The sequence below is a fragment of the Vitis vinifera genome, chromosome 12, assembly GCF_030704535.1.
Source record: "Vitis vinifera cultivar Pinot Noir 40024 chromosome 12, ASM3070453v1".
NCBI classification, from domain to species: domain Eukaryota; kingdom Viridiplantae; phylum Streptophyta; class Magnoliopsida; order Vitales; family Vitaceae; genus Vitis; species Vitis vinifera.
This window is the reverse complement of record NC_081816.1, coordinates 6,501,333-6,518,137: the sequence shown is the minus strand read 5'-3', so window position 1 is coordinate 6,518,137 and position 16,805 is coordinate 6,501,333. Positions and strand designations below refer to the sequence as shown.

The 16,805-nt window shown below is 36.5% G+C and overlaps 3 protein-coding genes across 4 annotated transcripts; all 3 read right to left on the bottom strand.

Annotated features, from left to right (window-relative positions):
• Positions 1 to 317: 317 nt before the first annotated feature.
• On the bottom strand, positions 318 to 5,262 carry LOC100243120 (protein disulfide isomerase-like 2-3). The gene is made up of 9 exons (XM_002276484.5): positions 4,976 to 5,262; positions 4,307 to 4,465; positions 3,565 to 3,678; positions 2,799 to 2,956; positions 2,045 to 2,144; positions 1,306 to 1,482; positions 1,074 to 1,219; positions 751 to 897; positions 318 to 661 (listed from the first exon to the last, which is right to left on the bottom strand). The coding sequence occupies exons 1-9, from the start codon at positions 5,111 to 5,113 to the stop codon at positions 499 to 501; spliced, it is 1,302 nt and encodes a 433-aa protein (XP_002276520.1). The 5' UTR covers positions 5,114 to 5,262; the 3' UTR covers positions 318 to 498.
• Positions 5,263 to 6,908: 1,646 nt separating this feature from the next.
• Positions 6,909 to 11,828, bottom strand: LOC100251635 (triacylglycerol lipase 2). The gene is made up of 9 exons (XM_002271716.4): positions 9,190 to 11,828; positions 8,992 to 9,099; positions 8,749 to 8,889; positions 8,559 to 8,669; positions 8,309 to 8,452; positions 8,168 to 8,208; positions 7,957 to 8,036; positions 7,762 to 7,857; positions 6,909 to 7,488 (listed from the first exon to the last, which is right to left on the bottom strand). The coding sequence occupies exons 1-9, from the start codon at positions 9,352 to 9,354 to the stop codon at positions 7,169 to 7,171; spliced, it is 1,206 nt and encodes a 401-aa protein (XP_002271752.1). The 5' UTR covers positions 9,355 to 11,828; the 3' UTR covers positions 6,909 to 7,168.
• A 2,050-nt stretch (positions 11,829 to 13,878) lies between these two features.
• Positions 13,879 to 16,413, bottom strand: LOC100248237 (uncharacterized). 2 transcript variants are annotated; one of them, XM_002276253.5, is made up of 5 exons: positions 16,181 to 16,413; positions 16,020 to 16,090; positions 15,673 to 15,753; positions 15,500 to 15,543; positions 13,879 to 14,249 (listed from the first exon to the last, which is right to left on the bottom strand). In XM_002276253.5, exons 1-5 carry the CDS (start codon positions 16,242 to 16,244, stop codon positions 14,150 to 14,152), a joined length of 360 nt encoding a protein of 119 aa, XP_002276289.1. In that variant the 5' UTR covers positions 16,245 to 16,413; the 3' UTR covers positions 13,879 to 14,149. The 2 variants fall into 2 exon arrangements, with proteins under 2 accessions (XP_002276289.1, XP_010657249.1); XM_010658947.3 differs by having other exon boundaries at positions 13,879 to 14,259; positions 16,181 to 16,356.
• Positions 16,414 to 16,805: the final 392 nt, after the last annotated feature.

Below are 16,805 nucleotides of genomic sequence, written 5' to 3'. Positions count from 1 at the left end.
GCCTACTAAAGGGTTTAACGTGTTCCTTGAGTTCATTGCAGCAAGAAAGTGTGCCATGAAGGAGCAAAATGGTCAAAATTCAGGATGAGACGGAAAGCAGGCAAAGGATTCAATGGAGAATAAAATCCTAGGAAAAGGGTGTTCAAAGGGAGGTGAAAATCCAGGATGATGAAGAGAAGTGAATATGTTTCAGGTGCCAAAATCACTTGCATAACAGCCTAGGCATGGAAACTTAATAGACATGTTAGACTACTTCCCCTTGCCACCGAATTATGTTTGCCAACAACATTTTGAGCAATAGGGGGAATATGAGAGCATTGATTGCAAGAAAATCTTCATCATTAAGGAAAAAGGTCTATATATAAATACACTAACAATAGAAATGACTCATGGCGCCACCAACGCTTTTCTCATGACATCAAAATCAGTGATAGCCTTGGATTTTCAGTCTTCCTCTGTTGTAGTCGCTCAACTCATTAAGAATGGCAACTACTCATCCTAACTGGTAGCATCATCCCCCATGAGTTCTTCAAGGGAGAACTCATCCTCTTCAATGATCTCCCCATCTTTACCATCCCAAGGCTCTGTCTTCACAACCACAGGAGTACTTGCCAGAGGCAGAATGCCCTTTCCCCCATGTCCAGCTTCCTTCACAAACCCTCTGAGAAACCAAATTGCTTGTGTTCACAATTTTTTTTTTCATTTGCAAAATAGCATTCAAGGAAAAAGCAAGAAGGAAAATTAACTTACATAATCTGGTCTAACTCAAATGCGCTCTTAAGTGGAGCATATGCACCTTTCTTAACATTTAAGGCTACCAAAGCTGGATACCCGTATCCCCCAACGCCTACCTGCTTCTCAAGATCTGCCTGCTTACCTGCTGCTGCCCAAACATAGCTGCAACGTATGAAATTTTCACTCAGTTAAAATTTTCCAACCCAAAAGCATTCTTCAAAGCCTTTGATGCATATATGATGGTGAGAGAGAAGGTTGCCAGCGCAGGGAGAGTTAAAGTACAAAGAAAAAAAGAAACCAAAATGATAACTGGAACTAGATAATTCTTATCCACATGCCTGTAAGGACTCCTTTTGAACTTCTCTGCAATTGATAACATCATCTCAAGGTATTTGTTCCTTCCTTCTGCCTTGGAGTCCAAAATGTCAGGAAGGAAAGCAACAAAACAAATGGCAGCTGAGCCACACTTCTCCTCCATGACATCCTACATGGCAATTTTACATACGGTTTTATACTTCCCACATAATAAATCCACATAAAATGCACTTTTTGGGAAGAAGAAAGGCTTACTGGGCCAGTCAGCTCAGTCACTTCAGGGGGTGCAACATTCGTTTCCAGCTGCTCCAGAGCAAATGATTCAATTGCTGAGGCAGTTCTTGCACCCTCATAAGGTACTGGAGTATCTTTGTCAGCACCGAACACCAAGATAGTGGGGAATCCTTGCACACTAAACCTGCTCATCAGAGACTGGTAACCATACTCCATTAGAACAGTAGAACCATCATATTTAACAACTCAAAGCAGCCAATACACTATAGACAATAGTTTCTCACACCTCATCCTAAGGGTTAAAGCATGCAGCTCAAATTCAAATATTTGAACTAGACAGCCTATTTTCATATCTCAGTGGGAGAGCTGTTACTGTGTATGAGATATGTGGTACATTTGCATTAAGAACAATTAAAAAGCAGTGGACTTATGACCAAAGTAATGGGAGAAACTGAGATGGTACTGATAACAATAGTAGTTTCACTGAAGTTCATAAATGGCATGTCAAAAAGAACTCCATAAAACAGAAATACTGGTACATAAGATGAACAGAAGGCAAGCCTCCGAAAAACACTTCAAACCAATCTAGTGAATTGGTTTGCCTCCATTAAGAGGGTATCCCAAAAACAAAAGATAACTTGGCAACTAGGTACAAGAAAGATTCATGCATTGATCACTTATATTTTATACCCTTGTGATGATGATCAATAAATAAAGAAAAGAAAATAAAAGTAAATAAGAAGGGTTCATTTCACATTACCTTGTCTGAGTCACAGTCAACATGCCCCAGCTTCACTTTCCCCTTCAAGTTATTAGCAGCCTTCTTCCACTCAGGAGCCAGCTTCTTACAGTGTCCACACCTTGAAGAAAAAAGGAGGAAATGGAGGACATCAATTACTAAAAGCACAAATTAAAATATTGACAATGATGAAGTTCTATTAGACAGGCTAACATGTTCAGACATACAACTATGCTCAAACGGTAGTGCTTGCCATTCCATGTGTATTCCATATCAAAAACTGAAGGATATAAATTTGCTTAATTTGATGATTTTCAGTCATATTTTTGTATTTTAACATCACCAGAATCTTTAGCCAGGTCCCCGTCGCTTGATGAGAGAACTCAGGGATTTTGAGACTGTCAGTTAGTATTTTCAATGCTTTAGCAGCTTGCATATTTACACAACCTTCTACCTAAAGAAGTTTGCACGCTCCCTAGAACTTCTCATAGAAATGAAGCTAAATTTTCTCTAGTGTTATAGCTTCATACTTATCAAAAAAAAAAAAAAAAAATTATTAGCTTCATATCCATATTAAAGTCAAATACAAAATTTCAAAGAATCCATGTTAGGGCCTTGCATTAAAATAAGAAAGTTCAGAATATTTCATGGGGGTTGATAAAATGCACAGTCACATTAATCCATTAACTGTTATTGATTATACAAAAGAGATCCAGAAATCATTGATAACAACCAGATAAACCAACCAAGATCAGTGCCAATAAAGAGCACTTACCAAGGTGCAAAGAACTCGACAATCCAAAGATCTTTACTTTTAAGCACCAGTTCATCAAAATTGCTGGAAGTCAATTCTACTGATGAACTGATTTCAGATTTCTCACTTGATCCTCCAGTTGCCTTTCCACTTAAACGCTCTTTCAGAAGTGCCTTTATCTGTACAAGATTGAAAGCCTTAGCCTTTTCACATATATTAATCATCCAGTGCAAGTTGTTAGCATGAGTATGAAATAGACAAGAAAGACAAAAATGCCCATTATTGAACAAATCAATAAATTAACTCCACATTGACGATAAAACTGATATCGAGGAAAATTATTCATCAAATGTCCAATATGGTCACTGAAGACATTTTATAATTAAAGCACATTCCCTAAATACAAACTCATCTCACATTATTGCAATTAAGTTTCTAAGATGAACATACAGGCAGTTGATATATGCTTTTCAGATTTCTTTTTAATGAGATACAAGTAATACTACAGGATTTTACCATGCAGCCAAAATCTTAAATATGTCTTTCTGAATAATTTTGGTGGTTTGGCCTTTGATTAACCAATGAATATGCACGAATCTTTTGAGTAAAAAAAATCATCCCCTATAAAATCTATTTCAGAAAAACTTCCAAGGTAGAATATGCAAGCAGATGTAGTAAATTTTTTTATTGGTAACATTGCATCTCAATTTATGCAATCAAAGGAAAGAATTAACAGAAAAGGAAAAGCATGGATATTTAAGTTCCAGTCATTAAAATTACAATGAACCTGCTGGAGTGCAAATTCTGCAATGGGTTTGACATCTCTAGCTCCTTGGTAATCCACCGGAGGTTTCCCTGGTGCAAAGACCTTTATGGTTGGAAATCCTCTTATCCCATATTCCTATTAACAGCCAAATAACATTAAAAAATGAGACACATGACATGCCAAATAGCAAGTTAATAACACAAGAAGGCTTCCCAAATACTCGACATAGGAAACATTTCCATACTTTGGTTATACAATTACATGAAAATAATGTACATTGGCAACAGTATCATTCCTGATGAATTCATTTTATTTTCCCTTAATTTTTTCATCTCTCCAAATGATAGGGGAATTTTAACGAAGAAAAAGGATGAAAAAAAAAGGAGAGAGAGAACAAATAGAGAATATCCAGTTGCATGGTTTCACTTCTTCTAAACATGTACCAGTTTCCCATTTAACTTTTATTTTTTTGATAAATAAAAGATTTATTTGTTACCCATTTAACTTTTGTGCATGCTCATACGACCAAAAACCAATGAATTAATTACACAACAAGTAAGAGACATTACAGATACTTCACAATATTTTAAGATAGTACTAGTCACAAAGAGGATAGCGAATATTCTACTGTTCTCTACCTTTATCTAGCATTGTTGATCAACTACCTTCTTGTCACAAAAATTGCATTTATAATTGCAAGAGTAGATATGAAGTTTCTGATCAAATATTCGGGTAAGAGATAGTTATAGCAACTAGACAAAACCTGAGCGAGGGCCTGGTTAGCATCAGCATCAAGAGCTGCCACAGTGGCAACGCCTTTCAAAACAGAAGCTGCCTTCTCCCATGTGGGTGTCAAAGCTTTACAGTGGCCACACCAAGGTGCAAAGAACTCAACCAAAACAACCCCATTTGAGTTCAGAACCTGTCACCATTCCCAAAATCTTAATTACCAAGCAAAATTCGATACAAATTCACTCGTCCTCGCATTGCAATATCAATTTAGGTGCCAAAGTCAACTGACTGAGATAAATACAACATTCCATTCTGTAATTCACCCATTCCGATCTGGGTTCAAAAGCCCACTTCAAAACCGATACCATTTTGGTGTACAGATTTTGTTTTTGATTTAAAAATAAATAAATAAAAATAGTTCTGGTCTCAAAGCGCTAAACCACACACTTAAGATTATGATCTAATATTCACATCAATATAATCTACAATTCCTTTGTTCTTCTATGAATGAAACCCAAATGCAAGTGCTGATCACCAGATCTGGAGAACCTCAACAGCAAGCGCCAATCAAAGAAATCACAATTTAAAATAAATAAATTAAAAAAGAAAGTGATTTTCCATCAAAATATTTGGTAAAATTTGTTAATTTACCAGGGAATACGAAGAATGAAAAAGAAAACAAAGAAAGGCAAGTGGTGACCTTGGACTTGAAGTTGGAGGGATTGAGCTGAACCACAGGCGACGATGGGCCGTACAACCCATATGCGGTTGCAGACAGTTGGACGACTATGAAGATGGTCAGAAATGGAAGTGTGATCAACGGTGGTGATCTTGCCATTCTCTCTCTAAATCACTCTCTTTCTCTCTCTCTAAATCGTTGCAGACCCCGGAAGCAGAGAAGAAAAACCCCTTCGGGGTTTGGGCATGGGGAGCTACGTGTGGTATCCAATGAACTCTCGCCACGTCATCTTTAAGTAGGGATTTTTTATAAATGAGCACGAAACATGGATTTTTGGTGCCTTTGAGGTCACTTAACAACACGTATACGTGGAAGGCGAGTAGAAGACTTGAAGAACGTGTTACATCCAATTGGAGACCTACACGTCAGCTTCAGAGGGAAGTTTTCAGGAGATGGACTTTTTGTGCTCTTGACGATTTTTGACAACACGTGTACCTGCTAGGGATGGAAGAACCCGTATTGGGCTTGGCCTCGGCAACCCAACTCCAAGTCGATAACAAGTATATGATCCATGCTATTAGATGTCTAGAGTCACACGCACTATACATTCAACGAGTAACAAACTCAACTAATCTTTGAAATTTCATTCCAAATTATTCATCTTCAACGAAGAATTCTTAGTAAACACTTAACATCCCTATCCTTTATATACATCGCTCGTTGCTCTTACCTATTGAATGGTTTGATTGAATTATCAATATAATGTAACAGTATGATTAACCTATTACTAAAATACCCCTAAAAGGGTATGGGTCAAGGGACAGTTTCAAGTAGACAATTTCCAAATTGACAAATATTCTTATTTGTTGATTTATTCAATGTTAGTTTAGTCCAACGTACTCTATGAATGGTTTAAGCATCCAATTTTTTCGATTCGGCAGTTCGATCTAATGATTTCATACCTTGCAAGCCAAACATAGCCCAAGTGTTAGAATTTCGAATGGAAAGAGAGGACAACTCTCATATATATGCATGTCATACTCATACATCAATGGCATTATTTTCATTTTTAAATTCTTTCCGCGTTCCGGGTTCAAGGTAACGGCTGAATTACGTTTGGAACCTGAACTTGTTCCATGCTTCGTGCTTTCAGTTTTGCCTTTGTCTCTTTTCATCTATTCATAATATAATGTATACACAGCCAAACTGCTTTTCAACATCCCCAATCTCAGGCTAAAAAGCAAGTAAAGGACAAGCCTCTCTCTTCAGTTATCATCCAGCTCCCTTCAATTCTAAACCGCAAACCCCACATATTCCATGTGATATCAACCCTTCTTGCATTGCCCCCTGCATTCCCATATATATGAAAGGGAGAGGGAGAGAGAGAGAACAATATCATTGGAGACTTGCACAAATAGAGAGACAAGGATCATGGAGAATCCAGCAGAGAAGCCTAAGAAAGTGGAGAAGCTCACAAAGTATGGTAAGAGCTCTGATAAATCAACTTTGATCCCACCTCCTCATGCTGTTCGCTGTGACGAGCTCTTCCACTCGTCAGAAGGGAAAGGGGGTCACTGCAGAAAGGATATTGATGGTAATGTTAGTCCTGTTGTAGCAGCTCATATTACAGCCCAGAATCATTTTTCGTTTAGGCCAAACATCTATATTTGAGAGATAGGTACAGATGTTGTAAATTTTCTTTCATGGGGTTGTTTCTGATATCATGTTTGGTATAGAATATAAGTCAAAGCTAGTGGAACTCACAATTGGCTAAAAGGAAAAAATGAAATGGAATTAAGCTCATGATCTTCATCTCTTGTTCCTACTTGTTCATAGCAGATCATGAAGAAGCCGAAAAACATGATTCACAAAAATTCAGTTGTTTGTCGCCGTTCCTGCAATTCACCTTGCCTAATTCTATCATGAATTGTAATAGAAAGCATGCTCAACCTGCCCCATCAATGATCAGACATTTAAACAAACAAAATTAAACAAGAAATGACAAATTCATCAGTGAAGATGAAGTTTGAACAGGATAATCTTTGTTTTTTTATGATTGGGACGGAGAGAAGGTTCTTAAAAGAGAAACAATTGAAGGGTTCATTCTAAGTGAATTCTAGATTACACAATGATCAGATACAAAAATTCTGATCATAGATTACAGATCAACAAAGGGCTTGCTCTCACTCGGTTGTGCGCCTAGAACCAATGTTCTCACTGGAGCTTGAAGAAGGCCATGAGAGGATCATACACAGCTTGCTTTGCATTCACTGCCATAACAAAATCAGCATGAGCATAATCCTCTCTGAACTGCACCACCAGCTTATCGCCATCATGGTCTTTGAGACTGTCTAGCAAGACCTGCACATCATTCACGTCGGAAAGCATGTCCTTCCCTCCGTAACTGAGGAAAAGAGGAAGGTCATTTGGGATGTTCGTCATGTTGTATGCGGGAGGTGTCGGCTGCCCATAATGTTCCATGTTCTTATCTTTGTCATCATAATCGAACATCGCTATGTTTCCATTCCTAACCACTATGAAAGCAGCAAAGCCCATCAAAATACAAGAAGAACGAGTCTTTTTTGTGTTTTTCCATTTACATGGGGTTTTGTAATTTTAGTATCTGATTCAGTAAAATGTGACAGTACAAAAGCAACCCGAAAACATTTTATGAATATAATGTATTGCAGTGAAAAAATTCATCCTCGGAAGATCTACCTTCATTGCTTCTACAGAATTTTGGTTTTTCATTTTTTGGTCAAATTGGCTAAACCATCAGAGTCTGCAAGGAATTCAAAGAGACTTACTCTGAGCTATATGGATCATATTCTTTGTTGCTGTTGATTGAGGTTCATGCTCCAAAAAGACATCTGAATTTGAAGAATTCAAGCAGCAGTTCTGGCCTATAATTAGTGATAAACCATGCAAATCAATATATCAAATAATGGGAAAAATACACTTTTCTCTCATCATCAGTAAGCAAGCTAGAACATGGAAACTACCTGTGAAAGATGTCATCAAGTCGGTGCAGTCGATGCCCGGTTTATTACAAATAGCTTCCAGAAGTTTGGCTACAGCCTCCCTGTTTATTACCAAATATGTCATGTCAGTGCAAGTATCCCTTATTTTGCATCCTGTTTATTTTTTAGGAAGAAGAAAGTTTCATGCATATGCATGGTACTACAAAATTGAAAATTGTTCTTGTTTTCTCACCCTCTTGGATCAAATTCATAGACACCTAACCAGTACAAGTCCTGTTAAACAATGGAAAAATAGAAGGAAAATAAACTTGTTTAATGACAAAGAAAAATGGGGTTTACATTTAGCCAAGAAAGACTCATAAATTTATATTACTTCAGCTAGGAAAATGTCAACCGCTGTTCTTGCAAGCAGTGATGACATCTGATTCAGATAAGCAATCGGACTAAGCAGAGCTGCTGATCTCAACATGTTCACCAGCTTCTCTTGAGAAAAGGCAGCTAAAGCAATCAAAGTCCCCTAAAATTAGAAAAGAATTTCAGTGTTAGAATCTTCTATTAGATGCTCAAAATCCCAAAACATGATGAACTGTGGACAAACAGAGAGGTAGCAATTAGGTATTCACCAAGGAATGCCCAACATAATGAAGCTTCTGTCCTGTCTGATCACTCACATACTGGAATGTAGCAGAAAGATCATATGCAACTAATTGATCCCAAGACCAATCCCAGTAGGCCTACAAGAAAAGGATTGTACAGTTAACCAAAAACCTTCAATTAATGAATGAAAGTAACATGTTCAAACTACAAATATACCGATTTGTTGGGACTAAGCGTTGTATGTCCACGGCTATATCTAGTCCCACGGGTGTTGGCAAGCCACACATCAAAGCCATTGTCTGCCAAAATAAATGCCAAAGACTGGTCTGGAGGATTCAACATCCATGTTATCCCATCCTGCCAGAGACCAAAATTCGTAGCATCTTTGTTAATCATCAGTATAACCCCCCAAAAAGGAAAACCTTCAAAAACACAATAATTTGCAGAATTCTTGCTAACCATCAAGAGCCCATGCTGCAACAGCACTGGTGGCTTATCTGGGACCTCCCCAGATTGCCCCTTTGGAATCCTCTGCATGCTAAGAATATAACCATCTTGTGTTGTTACCTAAAACAAAATCACTGATCGATAATCAGTACATGATAAGAGCCACAGAACCTGATAAATTCAATATACTATGGAGTACTGAAGTGGTACCAGGTGTTCTTGGCAAGCATAGCCTTGCTTCTCCACCATTGTTTTGCAAATACCATCAGTGGCATGGACATCTTCATTGTTGATGGAATATATCTTTGTTCTTGATGCAGCTGCTGAGACAAATAATAGAATCAACAGAAGTGAAGAAGCTGAAATCTTAGCCATGTATGGGTTTTGTAGTACTTACTGCAACAACCTCCATTCTTCATGCATTTTATAGCAGAAAAAAAATTATACTCAGAAACAGAACAAGTTAATGTTCTATGATAAGGTCTTAAGCTTAACGTTTGAACTCATTCACTTAATTATTTAATCAAAGGCATCTGGATTCTGGTAGGACCCAGTGATTTTTTATCATTTCCCAACTATTTGATTAGCATTAGATTTCGTTACTGCCACGGTTCTTTATAACGACATATATATTAATTTTCTGTTAGTGATTTTTATTAAGTTTATGGAATTCTTTTGGATAACTCAAAAACCTACCATAACCAAGCCTTTTGGATTCTCCACGAGGCCCCAAACCTCAGGATAGTGACTGCATCCCGCCACAACCAGCATAAGGTAATGCAGGGCATTCAACCAGCAACAAAAATGGAACCAGGAATGTACGTCTCTACCACACATCCTGACATTCGTCCTAACCATACTGACATCTGCCCTAATCAACTAGACACCTTTTTTGGTTGACATAATTTTAGGGGCCTCTTTATCGGGATTAATGAATTCTTTTACATGGTAAGCATAAGTACTGAAAAGCTTTTGCTGGAATTCATGAATGCTTTTTCCTCATTGTTATGAGATCGACTGGTTCTAAATTGGGCAACTCAGATCAGCCATCCTACTTTCTTTTCAAATGCATCAGAACTCAGAAGACAGTGGATAACTCCACAAAAATATAGTATAAACTCAGAATTTGAAATCTTCCATCTATACCTTTGAGAAGATTATTGTATAGAAACAGGAGAAGTAGCTTGTAATGACAAGAACTCTGAAAAGAGTTGCATGCCAAGTTGTTCTAACAACTGTTCAAATCCAAGAAATACAAGCTTTCTTGGTACAATTCCCCAGGATCTCACCAAAGTTGCCTTATTATTGAATTTACAAACCCTGTAACCAGGAATTCTGTCATTGTGTGAGGAAGTTGAAATCTTAGAAAAGCAAGGTCCCCCAACTGGTACTAAGGGAGCCAACTTTCTATCTTCAAGATATGCCACAGCAAAACACCTGTAAAATCCCTGTGCTTCAATCAAGATTCACCTTTGTTCCCATAAATTTCATATGGACGAGGGAAAATTGTTTCCTCAAAGCAGAGATTTCCATGAGAAATTCTCAAGTAACAGCATGACTACACCAGTTGTGCATACATGTGTCTCTTTTAACCATAAAAGTCAACAAAGAACAAAAATTTACACAAGAATTTATATGTAAGCCCTCTGTATATATATCCAATATCTGGTGTGTCCAAGCCAAAGCCAGAATGAAAATAAAATCCTTTTTTTTTATAAGCAAACAGAGGATTCTATTAAAGAGGGCCAAGAAAATGGGGTGCACCATATGTATATATGTAGTGTACACAAAAAAACCTATCAAAGAATACTGACAAGTATCTAAGAAAAAACAGCCACAAAACCTAATCTACCTGCAGCTAAGACTACCCAAAATGTCAAACACTGAGAAGTTTCCCAAATCTAATGAAGTATTTGAACCCACTATAAGAGGGTTCTAGTGAAGTTCTCCTTTAACCTTTGATCTGAGAGCTCTTCACCCTTAAAGATTCAACAATAACATCTTGCCATATACACTAGAACAAACACAAGGGAGCCATTCACCGAACATGGTGTCTCTTCTTATCCATTCCCTTAACCTTCCTTCCATTTGAGGAGCAAATTTCTCATAGTCTTTGGAAACACCCATTTCATCCCAAAGCTTGCTAAGAGGAACATCCATAACAACTTTGTAGTTGTACAATAAATCAACAAACTCTTCGCTCTCTTTACATAGACTGCATCTATTAACCATCGATTACCCCCTCTTCGTTAACATGTTTGTAATTAAAATCTTCTCTCATACTGCTTCCTAAGAAAAAAAGTGAGCACAAAGGAGCTCGAGTGCCCCAAATTTCCTTAGTTGGGGACTTCACTCTAGTATCAACACACAAAGAACTGTAGTACGATTTGACGTTGAAGTTTCCTTTCCTATCCTACTTCCAAACTAAGATATCTTCTCCTAATTGTTGCATTTTTGTTGTATAAATAAGCTCTAAAAAAATAGGATACCCTCTCCAACTCTCAATCATGAAAGGTGTTCTTAATTACACCAACATTGATCTCCTCTACCCCTATCCCACAAGTCTACAACTATAGCATTCCTATGAAAGGCTAAACTGCACAACAAAGGAGATGATACTTTCACACAACTCTCCCCCACTCAACTTTCCCATCAAAATCTTGGCCGCCTACCATCATTAACACAAATAGCTATACTAATGCCTTTCCACACACTTGAACTATGGAACCCACTATTTCTTTATCCATTTAATTTCAAATTTACTACTTTTTTATTTAATTTACTATGTTTTTTATACCTAGTATCAGTACTATTTCTTATTTCGATGTGAAATGCATAGAAAAAAAAAAAAAAATCATGGTCGGGAAGGTTATAGTAGCAAAAGCCATTGGAATTTTTATTTTATACATTGGAAGAATCCGCTTTGTTATTAATAGACCAAGAAAGGGTTCAAGGATAACTGAAAAAAAGGAAATCAATTAGTTATTCATCAAAATTTCATTTATTCAATGACCAAAACTAGACGAAGATATATAGCTCGTAGACGTAGAACAAAAATTCGTTTATTTACATCAAGCTTTCGAGGAGCCCATTCAAGACTTACTCGAACTATTACTTAATACTCCATCTAAGAGTTATCAGTATTTATCAAATCTGTTCCTATCTAACGCAAGGCTATTGGATCAAATGACATTGTTGAGAAAAAGATGGTTTTTCCCGGATGAAATGAAAATTGGATTCATGTAATAGGAGAAAGATTTCTCATTCCTTGGCCGAAAAGATATGTGGCCGTGAAATAGGGATTAAGTGGAATAGAATTGACTTTGTGGTAGAGTCGTGGAAACACTTGTTTCTTCCATACTTTGGACCTTAGCTCCATGGAACAATATGCTACTGCTAAAACATGGAAGAATTGAAATCTTAGATCAAAACACTATGTATGGATGGTATAAACTGCCTAAACAAGAATTCTTGAACAACGAACAACCAGAGCCTATCACTCACTACATCAAAAAATTTCCCCTTACCTTGCAAATATTCCACCCCCAACCATTTCCCCAAATTTCCCTTGAATAATCTTCCACCACCAACTCTCCCTCTCAAGGGCAAACCTTCACAACCATTTGCCAAGTTAGGCTCCATTAAGAACCTTCAATCTTCTAATACCCAAACCTTTGAGCTTTTTTATCCTTATAAACCTTAGACCAACTCTCTAGGTGCACCTTACTACCTTCTTAAAGATTCCCCACAAAAAATCTCTTTACACATTTTCTAATCTAATTCTCACTTTCTTAGGAATAGTAAAAAGGGACATAAAATAAATTGGCATGTTGAAGAAAGTACTTTTTATAGGAACCAAACTACCTCCCTTTGAAAAATACCACTTCTTCCAAAAGGCCAATCTCCTACCGAATCTTACCTCGAGAACATCCCACATAATACAAGACTTATGAGGCGCTCCCCAGGACGGACCAAGATAAGTAGTTGGAAGCCCCCTTATAATCCAGCAAAGAAACTTCATTCACTTTCCCCATTGGAATGAGCTCACTTTTTTTGCAGATAACTTTTTGACCAGACGCAACCTCAAAGCCGATTACAATTCACCTCCAACATCTTAGTTGATCAAGTTTATCTCGCAAAAAAGAAGAGTATCATTCACAAATAGGAGGTGGGAGATTTGGCAACCTTCTCCCCATCTACCCCCAACCTTTAAACCTTAAATGAACCCTCCTTGCTCAACCTTCAAAATTAGACAACATTGAAGTACACCTCATCTCACAAAAGTGTGTAAAAGAAACAAAATATTGTTTGGTAAGAATTATATATCGGTATTTATAAATGTTTTTAGAATCGATCCATCGTTGAATTGGAAAAGTTGTCAATTTGATTTGATGTTTGGATGGTGATCGAACCTAATTGAGATCAAACTCATGTTGTATTTAATTTGATAATATCAAAGAGAAAAAACAAAATAATACTCATTTTTATTTTATTTTATATCATCAAATTGAATTATGGATAAATGTAGTATTTTAAATTTTTATAAAATAAAATACATACGATATTCATGTGAAAATATATATTGAAAATGAAAGAAAAAGTTTATTATTTGATTTTATTATATAATTTTTTTTATAATTTTAAAGATATTACATCATTTTACTTATATTATTTTCATATATTATTCTAAAATTTTTTGAATAGGTGAGTGGATAAATGATGTTAGTTGAGAAAGCATTTTCATACTTCAGTACAAAATTTTCAAGCTCAGAAGCCTTATCAAAGATTTTATGGATATGATACTAGCAATAGAAGTAAGATCATTTTGCTTAGCCCATCAGCCCTATAAGATTACTCATCCTACATTCTTTCCAAATGCATCAGAAGACAATGGAGAACTTCACAAAAGTATGGTATAAACTTAGATTTTGAAATATTCCATCTACATCTTTGAGAAGATTATTGTATACAAACAGGAGAAGTAGCTTGTAATGACAAGAACACTCTTACAAGAGATGCATGACAAGAAATTCCAGCAACTGTTCAAATCTCAAATCCGAAAAATACAAGCATTCTTGGTACAATTCCCCAAGATCCCACCATAGTTGTCTTATTGAATTCACAACCCAGAAACCAGAATTTGTACCACTGTATGAGGAAGTTGAAATCCTTAGAAAAGCAAGCTCCCCCAAGCGGCAATAAACGCAAGGCCGCCGAATGGTGCCAAGAAACTGTACTTTCTGTCTTCAAAATATGCCACAGTGTAACACCTGCAAAATCCTAGTGTTTCCATCAAGATTCAATTTTATTCACATAAATTTCATTGGATAAGAGGAAATTGTTTCTAGAAAGCAGATATTTCCATGAAACATTCCCCAATAACAGCTTAGCTCCAACAGTCAGTGAAATTGTAATCAAAGAAAAGGTTGGGTCTGTTGCTACATCCAAGTATATCTTTTAACCAAAGAAGTAAACAAAAAAAATTTACACAAGAATTTCATATGTCAGCCCTATGTATATATCCAATATCGGGTCTGACCAAGCCAAAGTGAGCTTGAAAATAAATCTAACCAACCTGCTACTTGACTCAATCCAGTATGATTATAACAACTATTCGCCTAGGCTGGTAAGTCATTACCAATTCCTGTGGGCATACTTGAGCGGTTACCTTGGCCACACAGAGAAAGACACCATAGTTTTCATAAAATATTGGTGAATTTTCCAGGACAGCATGACATCTTATTTCATTGATGGCTTTCATTGCAATCATCCATTGTACAAAACCCCCTCTCCTTGGTTGGAAGGAACATTTTACCTCTCCCTCTAGTGAAACCCCAAACACATTTAGCAGGACAGACAACAAAGTTAGTGCTCTGATCTTCAATATCATTACCAAGAATTTAATTGAATATTGAATTAACCAGTACCTATGATGCAAATTTCATTGCAGAATGCAGATAAACCATTCCACATTAAAAGAGTAATGAACTTTAAAATTTTCAATTGACAGAAGTCTCTGATTGGATGGTTAAACTATGGTATCATCATTCTGTGACAAAGACCTATGTTTACTCCAGATCGAACTCTGCTCACTACAGACATGAATCAGTCTGTGAAATTTCATGCTGGTTTATACAAGAGTGAAAACAAAACATCAATTCAGTTGAAGTTTGTTTACCTATGAAGGCTCATAAAGGGTACAAACAGATTGGTCAGTCCCAGAAGAGATGTTAAGCATTCTCATCTCAATTACCAAGTTAATGTGCCACTTTTACGATTTAAATCATCCCTTGGTTTCTACCTCCACTGTTTGTGACCCTTAAACCAATTGCAGAATGCATAAAATCTTTCTCATCATGATTTTCAGCTTCATTTGACTAGCAAACTCGGCAGATATCAGACCAAGCATTTTCTACCACCCAGTTTTGTGACTGGACTTTAAAATCTCAAATTCTTTTCAATGGATGCAGTACAATTGAATTAACATCATACATATCTAAGAAGAGAAAACTGTGCTTACGATCCTGAAAATGCGAGAATTCCAGCTGTCACAAGACCTCCAAACTACAACAAGATACATGAAAAAGAACTCTTAATAATTGATAAATTATGATCCACACCCATCACAGAATTCACAAAATATAAACTTGAAACTAAAGGGAATTTGGGAATAAATTGACAGGGGGAACTCACAATATTGGGATGCTTGGTAACAGGGGTAGCAAGCAAAGCTGCCGTATGAACCAAATGGTATAAGGATGCCGTTTTCCAAACCTTCATTTTATCCACAAAAAGGGATCATCAAATTAATATAAAATATGTATACTAACTTCAATGGATTGAAATGATATGGCCTTCGTTTGGTCACAGAGGAAAAAGAAATGAACCAGAGTTTTGAATTATAAATTTTCCATTAACATACTGACATAAAATGAGCCTAATTGAGATGGGTAAGGCTCAAAATTTAGCCTCCTTTCCTCCGTTTTCTGAGCAGCCAAACACAGGGATTACAGTTAAAAATTAAAAGGATAAAAACATACCTCTTTGTAAATAGGGTTTTGGGGCTTGAAGACATGGGCACCAAAGGCACCCAACCCAATACCTACAGCTCCTGTTTCAATGATTTTCACAAATGCCCTTCTTCAGATTCATTCACGCATATGAATACAGACAGAGAAGGAAAGATAAATTGTGGGTTTACCAGAGACAGCAGCAACTTGGTGCCAGGGGTAGAGTTTTGCCATCATTGATTCTGCTGCCATCATTGATTCATCTTCTTCTTCTTCTGCTTCTTCCCTCTTGTTGACTTTAGTTTCAGGGGACGAGCAGCAGAGATACTAAAACCGTGGGACGCCTACCTTCTCCCAAACGCACCCTTATTTTATAGTATAGTCATCGACTCATTACTGCGCTTAAACGGCGCCGTTTGACTCATCCCACAGACGTATTTAAAACGCTGTACTGGCATTTTACAGAAATGATTAGATGATTAATATTCATCCATAATCTTAATTGGGAAATGGATTTTCAATTAACGTTTTGTAATAAAAATATTATGTCATAGAAAAAATAAAAAGAAAAAAATGAATATTTACAAAACTTTTCCCTATTTTATTATTTATGTAAAAGTTGAGTAATAAATGGTTGGTTTTGGGACTTTTTTTAGGATAATTTTTTGTTCTTTAAAACAAAAAAACCCAAAAAGTTCGTTTAAGAACTAAAAGTTATTTTCTGATTTCTAAAAGTAAGGTGGTTTTAGGAAACATCATTTTAGTTGTATTATATTATTTTCACTTGTTTTTTATTGACTATTTTAAAAAATAATT

Bases quoted from the DNA above. Each gene is read 5' to 3' on its own strand.
- LOC100243120 (XM_002276484.5), bottom strand. From the start codon at position 5,113: ATGGCAAGATCACCACCGTTGATCACACTTCCATTTCTGACCATCTTC. The intron at 2,957-3,564 runs GTTCATTGTAAT...AATCTTGTACAG, and splicing joins CAGAATTTGCACTCCAGCAG to ATAAAGGCACTTCTGAAAGA. The intron at 2,145-2,798 runs GTAAGTGCTCTT...TTTTTCTTCAAG, and splicing joins GTCGAGTTCTTTGCACCTTG to GTGTGGACACTGTAAGAAGC.
- LOC100251635 (XM_002271716.4), bottom strand. From the start codon at position 9,354: ATGGCTAAGATTTCAGCTTCTTCACTTCTGTTGATTCTATTATTTGTC. The intron at 8,453-8,558 runs GTGAATACCTAA...TTCTAATTTTAG, and splicing joins ATTATGTTGGGCATTCCTTG to GGGACTTTGATTGCTTTAGC. The intron at 7,858-7,956 runs GTAGTTTCCATG...CACTAATTATAG, and splicing joins CTTGATGACATCTTTCACAG to GCCAGAACTGCTGCTTGAAT.
- LOC100248237 (XM_002276253.5), bottom strand. From the start codon at position 16,244: ATGATGGCAGCAGAATCAATGATGGCAAAACTCTACCCCTGGCACCAA. The intron at 15,754-16,019 runs GTATGTTTTTAT...GATAAAATGAAG, and splicing joins AAAACCCTATTTACAAAGAG to GTTTGGAAAACGGCATCCTT. The intron at 15,544-15,672 runs GTGAGTTCCCCC...ATCTTGTTGTAG, and splicing joins TTACCAAGCATCCCAATATT to TTTGGAGGTCTTGTGACAGC.